General features: G+C 41.9%; 3 protein-coding genes across 5 annotated transcripts in view; 2 read left to right on the top strand and 1 right to left on the bottom strand.

The window, feature by feature from the left end:
* The first annotated feature begins 3,829 nt into the window (after nucleotides 1-3,829).
* On the top strand, nucleotides 3,830-6,120 carry LOC110524224 (vimentin-type intermediate filament-associated coiled-coil protein). Its single transcript, XM_021603679.2, has 2 exons — nucleotides 3,830-4,522; nucleotides 4,677-6,120. The coding sequence occupies exons 1-2, from the start codon at nucleotides 4,332-4,334 to the stop codon at nucleotides 5,020-5,022; spliced, it is 537 nt and encodes a 178-aa protein (XP_021459354.1). The 5' UTR covers nucleotides 3,830-4,331; the 3' UTR covers nucleotides 5,023-6,120.
* Nucleotides 6,121-7,576: 1,456 nt separating this feature from the next.
* On the top strand, nucleotides 7,577-9,261 carry LOC110524226 (mitochondrial import inner membrane translocase subunit Tim13). Its single transcript, XM_021603683.2, has 3 exons — nucleotides 7,577-7,835; nucleotides 8,124-8,192; nucleotides 8,346-9,261. The coding sequence occupies exons 1-3, from the start codon at nucleotides 7,716-7,718 to the stop codon at nucleotides 8,442-8,444; spliced, it is 288 nt and encodes a 95-aa protein (XP_021459358.1). The 5' UTR covers nucleotides 7,577-7,715; the 3' UTR covers nucleotides 8,445-9,261.
* The window catches only part of cers4a (ceramide synthase 4a), a 33,070-nt gene continuing 29,081 nt past the window's right edge, over nucleotides 9,260-13,248 (bottom strand). Inside the window, exons 12-14 of one of the 3 annotated variants that reach the window (XM_021603682.2) lie at nucleotides 12,669-12,824; nucleotides 10,664-10,790; nucleotides 9,260-10,067 (exon numbers count right to left, since the gene is read on the bottom strand). The gene's annotated coding sequence lies outside the window, so the exon portion shown is untranslated. Of the gene's footprint in view, nucleotides 10,791-12,668; nucleotides 12,825-13,248 lie in introns of all 3 variants that reach the window. The other 2 variants (XM_021603681.2, XM_021603680.2) reach the window with 2 other exon arrangements.

Consider the following 13,248-nt stretch of genomic DNA (forward strand, 5'->3'; position numbering starts at 1 on the left):
TGTAGAGGTCTGTAATTTTTTTATCATAGGTACACTTCAACTGTGAGAGACAGAATCTAAAAAAAAAAAGCTTGATTTTTAAGTCATTAATTTGCATTTTATTGCATGACATAAGTCTTTGATCATCTACCAACCAGTAAGAATTCCGGCTCTCACAGACCTGTTAGTTTTTCTTTAAGAAGCCCTCCTGTTCTCCACTCATTACCTGTATTAACTGCACCTGTTTGAACTTGTTACCTGTATAAAAGACACCTGTCCACACACTCAATCAAACAGACTCCAACCTCTCCACAATGGCCAAGACCAGAGAGCTGTGTAAGGACATCAGGGATAAAATTGTAGCTCATTCTTTGGGGATGCTTTTCTGCAAAGGGGACAGGACGACTGCACCTTATTGAGGGGAGGATGGATGGGGCCATGTATCGCGAGATCTTGGCCAACAACCTCCTTCCCTCAGTAAGAGCATTGAAGATGGGTCGTGGCTGGGTCTTCCAGCATGACAACGACCCGAAACACACAGCCAGGGCAACTAAGGAGTGGCTCCGTAAGAAGCATCTCAAGGTCCTGGAGTGGCCTAGCCAGTCTCCAGACCTGAACCCAATAGAAAGTCTTTGGAGCAAGCTGAAAGCCGTATTGGCCAGTGACAGCCCCGAAACCTGAAGGATCTGGAGAAGGTCTGTATGGAGGAGTGGGCCAAAATCCCTGCTGCAGTGTGTGCAAACCTGGTCAAGAACTACAGGAAACGTATGATCTCTGTAATTGCAAACAAAGGTGTCTGTACCAAATATTAAGTTCTGCTTTTCTGATGTATCAAATACTTATGTCATGCAATAACATGCAAATGAATTACTTAAAAATCATACAATGTGATTTTCTGGATTTTTGTTTTAGATTCCGTCTCTCACAGTTGAAGTGTACCTATGATAAAAAATTACAAACCTCTACATGCTTTGTAAGTAGGAAAACCTGCAAAATCGTCAGTGTATCAAATACTTGTTCTCCCCACTGTACATACTTTATTCTATACCATCTACTGCATCTTGCCTATGCCACACAGCCATTGCTCATCCATATATTTATATGTACATTTTCTTATTCATTCCTTTACACTTGTAAGGGAGTTGTTGTGAAATTGTTAGTTTACCTGTTAGATATTACTGCACGGTCGGAACTAGAAGCACAAGCAATTCGCTACACTTGCATTAACATCTACTAACCATGTGTATGTGACCAATAAAATGTGATTTGATTTGAAGCGGTCTTGTGTTAATCGTTTGTGTTTCTGCTGGTCAGAGGGAGCAGGCACTCCGTGTTAAACGAATGGGGGCTAGAGGTGTGAATTGTTTCGCTCTTAAGGAAATGGTGCCATTGAAAGGAGTAATTGCTGGGGTAGTGGTAAATGTTAAAGCTGACCAACTGAAGGGGAAGATTCCTGGTGTTTGTGATGTTCGTCGTTGTGTGCGACGGATACAGGGTGGTGTGAGTGGAGAAACCGAAGAGTCATTGTCTGTTCTTTTAAGTTCTGATGTTGTCTTTGCCTGACAAAGTGATGTTAGGATATATAAGTTATCCTGTACAAGCTTTTGTGCCGACTACATTACATTGTTACAGGTGTCAAGCTTATGGCAGTGTGGCAGCAGTGTGTAGGAGGGAGGTTTCTAGGTGTGAGAAGTGTACAGAAGGGCATGAGACAAATAAATGTGTAGCATTGGGGAAAGTAGTGGTATGTGTTAATTGTAGGGGTGCCCATGGGACTTGGATCAGAAATGTCCTGTGCTAGAGAGGCAGGTTGAGGTTTCCAAGGTTAGAGTAGTGCAGAAGTTGTCATATGCTGAGGCAGTGAAGAAAGTAGAGGAAGATGGTTCAAGGGGGAGGGATCCTGCGAGGAGTGGTGTGACTAGCAGATCTGTACCAGTACAGAGGGATAAACCAACAAGTGATATATGTTTCAGTAAGATTGGATTTTTGGCATTTATAGTAATGGTTCTCAACTGTACTGCAGGGATGGAACGGAAGTCGCAGAAAATTGAGGTTGTGGTGGCAGCTGCAGAGAGGTATTTGGGTGTAAGAGACTTCACATCAGAAGAGTTACAGGATGTGTTAAGTGGTGGTGTCCCATCCTTTCAGGCTATTGGCCTGAAGTAGGACTAAATAAATTTAAATAGTGGAGCATGGTATTTATTAATAATTTGTGTGAGTGTAGTGTTAGATGGTCGGATATTTGTTGTATTCGTTTTTTGTTGATTTAAAAAATATATAATTTAATTGTTTTTTTGAAGCAAAGTATAAGGGAGTTATACTCCAGTCTAGTAGGTGGCGGTAATGCAACATTTATTGGATGCCAACTGCCGTTAAACCTCATCGAAGAAAGAAAGACGGAGGTGGAGGTGTGTAACATGCAACAGGTAGAATATGGGAAGAAGAAGTGGCGCTGGTCGTTTGAAGATGCTGAAATGGCGGAAGCGGATGTTCTGTTTGAATCAGGTGGAGGCGAGAGTGAGAAGAATTGGAAAGGAAATAAGATAATTAAAGTGGTAGTGGAAACTAGTAAATCCAAACCTAATTCTGATTATTTTTTGGTTGGAATAAGGGTTTTCGATTGATGTTACCTGGGAGATCTGTTTGAAGTCTCTTAAAATCATGGATGTGTTGGATGAGGTGGCGTCGATGAGAATAACAAAAGGGTGGCCTTATTTTGTTTTTTTGTGTGTTGGAACAGAAGGAGCGTGCTCTGTGCCTCAAGAAGATGGTGAGTTGGAATGTGTCCTGTGTGGATCTTCAAAGCAGGGCGCCTATCAAGGGTGTTACCTCTGGGGTTGCGCTAGAAGTAAATGTGCAAAGGATATATGAATAGAATTGTATCAAGTGCTTGGTGCACAATGACTGCCCCGCATGGTAGATGGAGTGCGAAAGCCCATTCCATCCATTCTCTTCCTTCTCACGTGTATGCCCAAACCCATACAGTGTAAGAAATGTAAATGATTTGGTCATGTCAGGTGTGTGTAGATGGGAGAAGTATTACACGCTCCTCCAGGCACTTGTCCTCTCCCGTCTGGACTACTGCAACTCGCTGTTGGCTGAGCTCCTCGCTTGTTCCACAAAACCCCGGCAACTTATCCAGAACGCAGTAGCCCGCCTGGTTTTCAACCTTCCCAAATTCTCTCATGTCACCCCGCTTTTCCCCACACTCCACTGGCTTCCAGTTGAAGCTAGTATCCACTACAAGGCCTTGATGCTTACCTACGGAACAGCAAGAGGAACTGTCCCTCCCTACCTTCAGGCTATGCTCAAACCCTACACCCCAAACCGAGCACTCCGTTCTGCTACCTCAGGTCTCTTGGCCCTCCCACCCCTACGGGAGGGCAGCTCCCACTCAGCCCAGTACAAGCTCTTCTCTGTCCTGGCACCCCAAATGTGGAACCAGCTTCCCCCTGAAGCTAGGACAGCAAAGTCCCTGCCCATCTTCCGAAAACATCTGAAACCCTACCTCTTCAAACAGTATCTTAAATAATCCTCCTCATCACCTGGTTATCAATTGCACAGTGCAAATGGAGAGGAAATATGAGAAAATAGGCATCATTGTGTGTGGGTTTAGCGTTTTAAGGGGGGCTCAAGGATTTTTCTGCAGAGGCATTACAAGGAATCCTGTCAATGAATGCTCTGTCCTTACAGGTACCTGAGCCTGTAGGGATGTGACTGCGATGGTTGTTAGATTTTTTGTTGTTGTATTTTTTAGTTTTTTGTTTCAATACCCCGTACAGTAGATGGCGGCAATACAACAAGATGTGTAGTCTGCCATAAAATTTAAAAGAAGAAGACAAAATAACCAGTGATTCTTTCCGGGGCGAAGTTTAAGCCACAGGTTACAAAACTGTTGCGAAATTCATTGCATTTATCCAGCCTTTTATATCAAAACAGTGCAGACAACGAACTATTAGATTGCACGAGTCATGTTGTTCGTAATTATTACATGGAATTATATCTATTGTTACGTTTCTCATGAGTTTCAGATATTAGATATATCATAGGATGGCGTATCGGTACTGTAACTGGTTAACTAGTTAGCTTGCTGTTTCGGTTTCTAGCATAGCATCATCAAGCAGTTTTTTCTGGACACGGAACAATGTTTTTTGGTGCAATTGTAGAGTTGTTTACCGAACTAGGAGGACCTATACTAAACGCTGAAGAAAGTGCAGCCATGGCAGGAAGAGTAAACACCAGCCCTCCGGTGAAATGCTTGTTCACGAGCAATGAGTCAATAGTCACGATCAGTCTTCTACGGTGAGCTAGTGTACATTTACTTTTAGGTCGTGTCATATTCCTCATGTGACATGTCCTCGCCGTCACCGGTACAAATTCGAGAGGCGAACGCACACTTGGCCGCGGTGCACAGGCGGGTAGCAGAACTGGAGCAGCGGCTCGAGGCAGCAGAGAACACCGTGAGGGAGCAAGCAGAGAGTCTCATCAGGAAGGACGAGCAACTGAGGGCTGCTACCCAGGAGATCACCGAGGCCAAGAATAAGTAAGTGATGGAGGTGTTGTCTCTTCAGGCATTGCCAAAGCTCCCCTTTCATTTGCCAATTATTGTTGTTTCATATGTGCATTGGGTGGCTGAGACTGCAGAAAAATGTGCTGAGTTTATCATCGATTTCTCTTTTTATCTAACTTTTCTCTAGAGAGATTTACTACCTCCACGAGAAGCTGTGCAAGTCAGAGGACACCATCCAGAGGTTTCAGAACATGATCAAGGAGAAGAATGCTATGATAGGCCAGTTGCAACATCGCTGCCAGCTCCTGGACAACATCTGTAAGAGCAGGCCTTTACTAGACAGTATGCTGTTCCATATGGCTGAGGCAGAAAGACTTGGGCCAGTGGTGGGGATGGGTGAACCCACTGTCAAAACATCCCTCACAGACGGGGAGTCAAACTGCAGTCCCAACCGCATCTCTAACCACAAAGACTTCTCTCTCAGTGAGGATGACCAGGAGCTGGATGAGATAGTGTTTGGAACAACTGTATAGTACAAGGCCCCTGAGAAGAGTTAGGTTAGTGAAGAGGTTCTAGAAGAGGGTGGTACTTGAAGTAGAGGCATGAGTCATTTCAAAACATCTGCATGTTGTTATTGAATTTTAAAAAATCTCAAATAGAACATTTGTGCTCTAAGTAGTTCTTTATACTCTGCAGATAACTTACAAGTTAACATGATGTCACATGGGGGAACTGCTTGACACGTTATGAAGACTTTGGTTTAACCAAATAAAGGGAAACTAATCTGCCTTGATTCCACATCTTAACCAGACAATAACCAGGTGTCCATTTGACATCAGTTTCTGTTGTTTTAACTGCTGTATTTTTGTACTGTAATATTTGGAAATGGTGTAAAAATTACCTCTGTTTATGTTCAGCTCAAAGTGTTCAAAGGTCAAAAAGTGTTGAGAAGGTCAGAGTTCAGAAAATACATCTGTTGCACATGCAAGGCTAGGTTCTACTGCATCCCATGCATTTGACTATATAGTATACAGTTTACATTGAATCAGTCATTCTGCACTGACAAAGTTTTTTTTGAAGTGACAATTAAACTTAAAGTGCTTGAGGTTATTTTCGGGGAGTGTACTTACTCTACATGTAACCCATGTAAGCATGGCATTTAATGGTTAATCTAAGACATACATTCGCCTCTTGTTGGCGTCAATATTTGCTTCAGAGAAGCAAAGTCTATGCAACATTGAAGTTTGCGTCACTCTTACAGTACACTCACTCTTGCATTACATAAGATGCTACATAGATGTGACATTCCAGTAGGGTCAAAAGCAGGGGAAATCATGCCTTGTGCTCATAATAATACTGTACTGTTTTGCTTAGTCATTATATAAGCAATATTATATATTGTTTTGGCTTAAATCATCAGGTGGCTAAAAGTATTGTGTTATGTCTGCTGTGTCTTTCAGTACAACTGCATGATTGTGCAGCTTAAACTGTTCCTCTTGAAATGTCAATGTGTGTTGCTCTGTTCATTTAAGAAAATATTTTTTGAGAAGTGGTATTTTGATTCAATGAGGAAGTTTTTTTTTAGCAACAGACCAGTCTGCTACATAAATAAATGATTTATTTCTACAATATTTACTTCATTTATTTGGAAAAAGACAAAGTTAATAGCTTGGCAGTGTCACTAGCTACTTTTCCTACTTCATGGATAATGTGACTGAAAAACAATACTTAAATCTTTGTAAAACATTCCCCGTGCCTGTGTCTTTTCTAGAAGGGGTATGGTGTCTGACACAGGCTATGGTGGCAATGTTATTTTGACAACTTTATCCCTATGGAGATGCACCCGTTAGAAGTTATGTGAGGGAAGTTCAGATAACTGCTCTAGATACCTATAGGCAGGAATGTCTTTTTTGTTTTTACCCCAGAATATTAATGTACTGAGACTTCATTGTATATTCTGGGAAGGATTTTTAGAAAAGTTCCTAGTGGGCATATCAAGGGAAAGAAGAACAACATTTAACACTGTTGAAAGTACACAGTCTTTATTCATTTCAATATAAAACATTTTCATAGCAGGAGTGACCAATGTGACCTCTCCCCCCCATTAATTTAGATAAACATTGAGACAAAAAGTAATTTTGCACAATATATGGTTCGTTATATAAGGTAGTGATCATTTTGGCCAGGCATTATCGTTGCTGCAGTACCAGCTTCCACCTGCCAATGCAGTTGTAGAAGCCTTAAGCACAATCAGGGCCAAGCGGCTGGCGCAGCACCTCCACCATGCCTAGTGGCCTGGAGCTCCCCATTAATCCCACACTATCCTGGGAATAGTCCCCAGAGCACTTGCTCCTGACAAAGGGCCTGTTGCCACTGGTCAAGGAACACTGGAGCAACCAGCGTGGAGAGAGTGTGGCTACTGGGGACCAGTTTTGCGAGGAAGGAGGGGGCTCACCGCAGGGCTACTCACTGGGTTCCTGTAATGATCTGAGCAGAAGGAAGACACCCAGGGGAAGGCCAGGTGGCTGCCGTTCAGAGCCTGAAGCCGGGTGACTGCTGTTGGTGCTTTACTCAAAATGCTGCTTACAATCTGCTGCCTAGTGAACAGGCTACACCTGAACAAGAAAGAAAATACAATAAATAATGACCTAACTGGCCCTAGACAGAATAGATTTTGACCCAACGCTTGCTTACAACTGCCTAGGCTTTGCTTACAGTGGAACTGGAGTCAGACAGGCTTGACACTACGGAGCCGGTGCAAAATATGGCTCGGAAACCTTACCTCAATCCAGGGATGAGAAATGCGTGGTACGTATCGTCCCATTATCCCAATTGTTACACCAAGAAGATTGAATGACTGCTACTCTGCATAATGAACAAACATTGTGTCAGTCAAATCTATGTGTTGGAATATAACACACTCATGTGTCTCAAACTTTTAGATGGGCCAAAATACATTTCAGACATGTTATATTTATTATGTTTTTATTTAAATGAGTGAATCAAGATAAAATGATCACGCTTCGTGTAGACTACAATTTTGTATTGATGAACTGTCCATGGTACTGAAAACTACATTCCCCACGTTGGAATCACAATTACAGGAAGTCACGTGGTTGAACAATATCGTTTCAAGGGCAATTTTTCCGAAGTGTTTACATTAGCTAACACGTGTAATTACTAACAACAGTGTAATTTCTTAAATATAATATTATAGCAATTAGATATGGACGGATTTGGTTCCGATTTTTCATCAGGTGCTGGGTCCGGTAAAATGGATACCGGCACAATCATGGAGCAAGTAAAGGTACAGATTGCGGTGGCTAATGCGCAAGAGCTCTTGCAGGTAACGTTTAATTGTTTTGAGCTAGCTAGGTAGTAGAAAGATTGTAATTGTTTGTATCCAGGTATATAGCTAACTAATGCAAAATCAACAGTTAGTTAGCTAGCTAGCTAATAGACCATATCCAAACTGGGCATATCCAGCTAATGATTTTATTTGCATGGTCTTTAACTTGCTATCTTCTTAAACTCCTTGTCCGAGGTCGTTGAGCGTGAACTATGAGGTGAGAATGACTTTCTAGCTCACTGACATGAAGGTGGGTTAAACTTTTTTCATTTTTCTTTGTTCTAGAGAATGACAGACAAATGTTTCAAGAAATGCATAGGCAAACCTGGAGGCACGTTGGACAACTCTGAACAGGTAACTGTTATGCCAGTGTATTTTATTTGCAGATTGATGGGATGGTAAATGAAGTGTAATTTCAAACCTCAGATAAGGTGCACATTTTAACATGCTAATGTTATGCTGTGGGACTGGGTAATGCTCACTGATATATTTGTCTGTTTATTGCAGAAATGCATCGCTATGTGCATGGATCGATATATGGATGCATGGAATACTGTGTCCCGTGCCTACAACTCCAGACTACAGAGGGAAAGAGCTCGTATATGAACATTGTCCTATTCTGCCAGCCACACCTTTTGCAAAGCCAAAACGTATGGCAGGGAAGGTGTTAGAGGCTGCAAGAGCTTATGTGGCATGATGACACACAAACTTCTGTGAGAACACAACGGACAGGTTTGGAGACTGTGAATGGCAGCAATAATGATAGTGGACATTTTCCTTTCACTAAAAGGATATTTTAACAAATGGATATCTTCTAATGTTTTTTATTATTATTATTAAAAGTGTCATGAATTAATAATGTTAAAAAGGAAATATTCTCTGCAATTATAATGTAAAACTCTCTAACTGTCCCCTAAAAGTTCAATGCCAGGTACCTATTCTTCAGTTGGCTACTGGCTGTGAGTGTGGGTGAAACCCCAGTTCCCTGATGGGATTAGGCATGGCTTCTTTTACCACCTTGCTAAACCTGGTTTCTTCCCTGTGGAAGAACTGAGGAACAATTTTTTTGGTTTTCATAACTGTGAACAAGGCACTCGGACCAGCTAAACAATCCTATATAATATGTGTCGAGAACAAAACAGTATTCAGTTGTTCCAGTTGTCACTATCTGCCCTAGTGGATCTGTTTAACAGGGTCTGCTGTGGTGCAGACTTTGTTTTGAACCTGGCTGCTTTGTGTGCTTCGTTTGTTAGATTACTGGGAACAGCTCTCCTTCATTCATCCCTTTTGATTTGTGTAAGGAAGTAAAAGATAAATGGCCTGTGAGTGCTTAAAGATAGGTGCCGCTGCTCAGAAGTGTGTTTGTGACTGACTGGATTTGCCTTTTTCACTTGTGAGTCGTAAATAAATAAATTCTGATCAAGCATTTGTGCCCTGTTTTATTTTTTTACTTTTTTAAATACTTATTCCTTGCATATTTCATATACATTCTCCAATGCTGGGGGAAACAGTGTAGTTGTCATATTTCTTGTAGCGCCTGAACTGCTTCCAGAAGTGTAGATCTAGCTACACTACATAAAGATGCTTTCATGCAAGGCTCAGTTCCTGAGCATCTGCTATAAAAATGTAGCTTCTCCAACTTTTAGATGGTTGGCCCACAGAATTTACATTAAAAAGCTGGTTGGCCACATATGACAAATGACAGTAATGTAAATGTCAATAAATACAATTTTTGAACCCACAGAAATCAAAATGCTTACACCGTATAGATATTTTCTCAAAACAATAAAATAAATACACAACTTCTACATGTTTATATGCATATTTTAGTAAAATGTCCACAGACCACCATTTTACTAGTCCAAAAGTTCATCTGGATCTCCTGATATCTCCAGGTAGTTTCATGATGATGATGGTGGTGTGCATACATCATCCTTGACGAGTAGCGCACAAGAAATACCAGTGGTGGCTGCAAAGTAGAAAACCCATTGTGTCCTCAAGTATTGTATGATGTCTCAATTCCGCCTCTTTTCCATAGCCTCAGAAGGGCAGATAGTTAGATATCCATTCCCTGATGGCAGTGACCCGCATGTAGACTCCTGGGAAACCAGTCCATCCACAGCCATGTCCCCACCCGGTCACCCTGGCAACAAACCACTGGCCAGAGAGTTCACAACGCGTGAGGGGGCCACCAGAATCTCCCGGAATCTCCCAAAATGTGCATTGGTCCTAGGAAGGTCGATAAAAGCATAAGAACAAAAAGAAGTCACCTGATTTTAAATATTTGTCACCATACAGACTGTAAATGTACATTTGGGAACAGTAGCTAGATTTCCATCCAATTGACGCGTAAAAACAAAATCTGCATAAGGACGATGTGTGCATTTTCCCACCAGAGGTGTATTCCCATCAAACATATTCGTTGCAGATTTTTAAAAACTGTGTGATGACTGCACTTTTCTTGTTGTTGTTGCAGTTAAGTTATCATGTACCGGGAAAAAAAACAAGTTAAAATGGGTTTCCATCACATTTTCAACTTATGGATGTTTTTGTTACAAAAACTGTTGCAATAAATGGCAAACTTGACCAATCTGGTTTTGGTGCATGCTCTCTAGACAACAGTTAGCTGATAAAGTGGACAGGGGGTTATGATGAGATAAGATCATTTTATTTAATAATTAGCAGCCAAGCACCACTCATCATGTCACCGGCATTCAAATAATAGCAACAACCATTTCAACAACCATTCATCTGTCATACAGCTTTCGCCGAACCTGTCATTTCAGTACAGTTTGTTATAGGAGAGGAGGCAGAGGTGCTGCTACCAGCTAGCTGTAAGAAGGGGCTTTAGGAATGGTCTCCGAGCCATCCTGTGGGCAGATGAGCACCAGAGGTCCCTCTGCACACTGCTAAGCCCAGTTGTCTCTGTCAGCTTGAATTGGTTATCTGAGACTGGTGAGGGAGAAGAAAAGTATGTCAGCCACTCTCTGGGAGGAAAATGTAAGTTCAACAGCATGCATTTCCCATAAACTGGTATTTTGTTAGTAGTCCTCGTCAGGGTGCTGAGGGATGTGTTTCATTAGTAAAAAAAATAACATCCCTCAGCACCCTGACAAGGACTATTGTCAGAGGAGTTTGTATCCCTTACCACACATTCATTCAATTGTTCCATCCAACACCAGGTACAACAGATGATCGAAACCTTTCAGGACACCACTGGCTGTGAATATTGTTAGTGAATAAAATGTGTTTGCAATTGAGGTGCATTGACTGTCAACATGAATGACCAGTCCTAGTTCAAAATAGCTGCTTAGTTGTTAGCTAGACAATTAGGCTACCTTCTCGTCCTCCCTGAAATGTCACTGACTGGTTTGTAAACATATTTTGACACGTCAAATATACTTTCTTTATCCTGCAGAGGAAATAAACAATGAATCAATGTGTCATGTGGGGATTGGAAAAATGCTAGCTCTCGTCCAGGGCGTTACGTACGGCTTGAGCCTCAACTTCACTATGGCAGGGGGCAGCATTCAGAATTTTGGATGAAAAGCGTGCCCAAATTAAACTGCCTGCTACTCAGGCCCAGAAGCTAAGATATTTTTAGACAAAACTACACAAAATATATTCACGTCACCAAATAATTGATTAAAAAACACTGTTTTGCAATGAAGGTCAACAGTAGCCTCAACAGCACTCTGTAGGGTAGCACCATGGTAGCACATGTCAGAGGACACAGTAATTATGACAACTTCTGGAGGACGTCCTCCAACCTATCAGCTCTTGCAGCATGAACTGACATGGTCCACCCAATCAAAGGATCAGAGAAGGATCAGAGAATGAATCTAGTACTGAAAGCATAAGCTATAGCTGGATAGCACTGCAGTGCATAAAATGTGGTAGTAGTTGACTCAAAGAGAGAGAAAGACAAATTAATTTCTTCAAAAATTAATCACTTATTTTTTCACTTTCAGTTTCACTTACTTAACTCGCAAATGTAGCTGGCTAGTTTAATTACTCGAACACCCAGCTCAAACAGAGGAATGCTATGTTAGCTAGCTAGCTATGACTATCCAACACAACATTGGAACTCCTCCAAGTCAGGGTAAGCTTTTGGTTTTATTAATTTATTGCCACCGGGACTATACACTGTAACGTTCTGCACGATTGTAGTGGGTTTACTAACGTATTAGTTATATTATTTATGTTGACTAGGACGTTACTTTAGCTAATATGGGGACAACGATGTAGGCTGTGTGTAGCGGTCATGATCTGGTTCGGCTTAGAAAGGTTTTTTCGCCTGGTCACATACAGCGGCTGTGTTGTTCATTGAAGTCCACAAACAAAGGGAGAAGGTGAGAGGAGAAGAGTGCATAGAGACGAGAAGGAATACAACATGGCTGCTATGAAAGTGAACTGTGTTCATGCCTGATCAAGGGTGTATTCATTCTTTCAATTCTGTTGAAAAATGATTCCTAAACGGAAGCAAACGAAACAGGGATTAAAATAATACCTGAATTTGTCCAATAAAAACTCTTGTTTGCAACTGTTGGACTAATGATTACACCCTAGATAAGCTAGATGCAGGCAAGAGTTTACAAGGCGGTATTGAATGTGTCAATCTCTGTCATGTCAAGTGTTTCTCTCAACCTGTGTGCACATACGTTGTAACCTTACATTCATGGGCTAGGTTGTAGAAACCTCATGATGGGTATAGGGCAAATTGTAGCATCATGTTGTAGCCTAAACCTATCGAATTTACATATAACAAGTGGAATGGAATCTGAATGACAGTCATCCAATATGCTGTAATAGAAATAAGGCCAAGCTCACGTGAAGAAGCGGTTGCTGGGAGCAGAGGGCTGGGAGGAGGTCAGCCCCATGGTGCGGGCTGTGGAGAGGGCTGCCACCGTCACTCTGGGTTTGTGTATTTATGTGGCTTGTGGACTGGATGAAAATGGGGAGGTGTACAGCGGCATTCAGAGATACCTGGTGAAGGAGGACCAAAGGGACCTGGTCAGGTAAGTGACCAGGTAGGTGAACTCAGAATTTGCACCAACAAACTTTTGTCTGGGACAGGTTCCTTATAAAATAGATTTTTATGTCCCGTAGGTATGACCTTCTCACAACAGAGCTCAACGGGGCCCTCTATCTCCTGATAGGCCAGACGCTAAGGCTGGATGTGGAGACAGACAAATGGACAGTTCTAGAAGAAGAATGTCTGACCAGAAAGTTATTTGGTGGATGCACCACAGTCAATGGCCAGATCTACCTGCTGAGCGAGTGAAAGATGAACAAAGCATTCCCCAACATGGTACTGATGGATCCTTATATCGACAACTGCATGGGAATAGACAATGCCATAACCTGTCCTGGGCCTCTCCATGGCTGTGTCACCATGCGCTCGGTCACA

Source organism: Oncorhynchus mykiss, chromosome 5 (genome assembly GCF_013265735.2).
Source record: "Oncorhynchus mykiss isolate Arlee chromosome 5, USDA_OmykA_1.1, whole genome shotgun sequence".
In the NCBI taxonomy this organism is placed as follows: Eukaryota; Metazoa; Chordata; class Actinopteri; order Salmoniformes; family Salmonidae; genus Oncorhynchus; species Oncorhynchus mykiss.

What these genes read in the sequence shown, in the direction of transcription:
- LOC110524224 (XM_021603679.2), top strand. Translation starts at nt 4,332, where the DNA reads ATGTCCTCGCCGTCACCGGTACAAATTCGAGAGGCGAACGCACACTTG. An exon ending in ATCACCGAGGCCAAGAATAA is followed by an intron (nt 4,523 to 4,676) that starts GTAAGTGATGGA and finishes ACTTTTCTCTAG; the next exon opens with AGAGATTTACTACCTCCACG.
- LOC110524226 (XM_021603683.2), top strand. Translation starts at nt 7,716, where the DNA reads ATGGACGGATTTGGTTCCGATTTTTCATCAGGTGCTGGGTCCGGTAAA. An exon ending in ATGCGCAAGAGCTCTTGCAG is followed by an intron (nt 7,836 to 8,123) that starts GTAACGTTTAAT and finishes TCTTTGTTCTAG; the next exon opens with AGAATGACAGACAAATGTTT. An exon ending in CGTTGGACAACTCTGAACAG is followed by an intron (nt 8,193 to 8,345) that starts GTAACTGTTATG and finishes TGTTTATTGCAG; the next exon opens with AAATGCATCGCTATGTGCAT.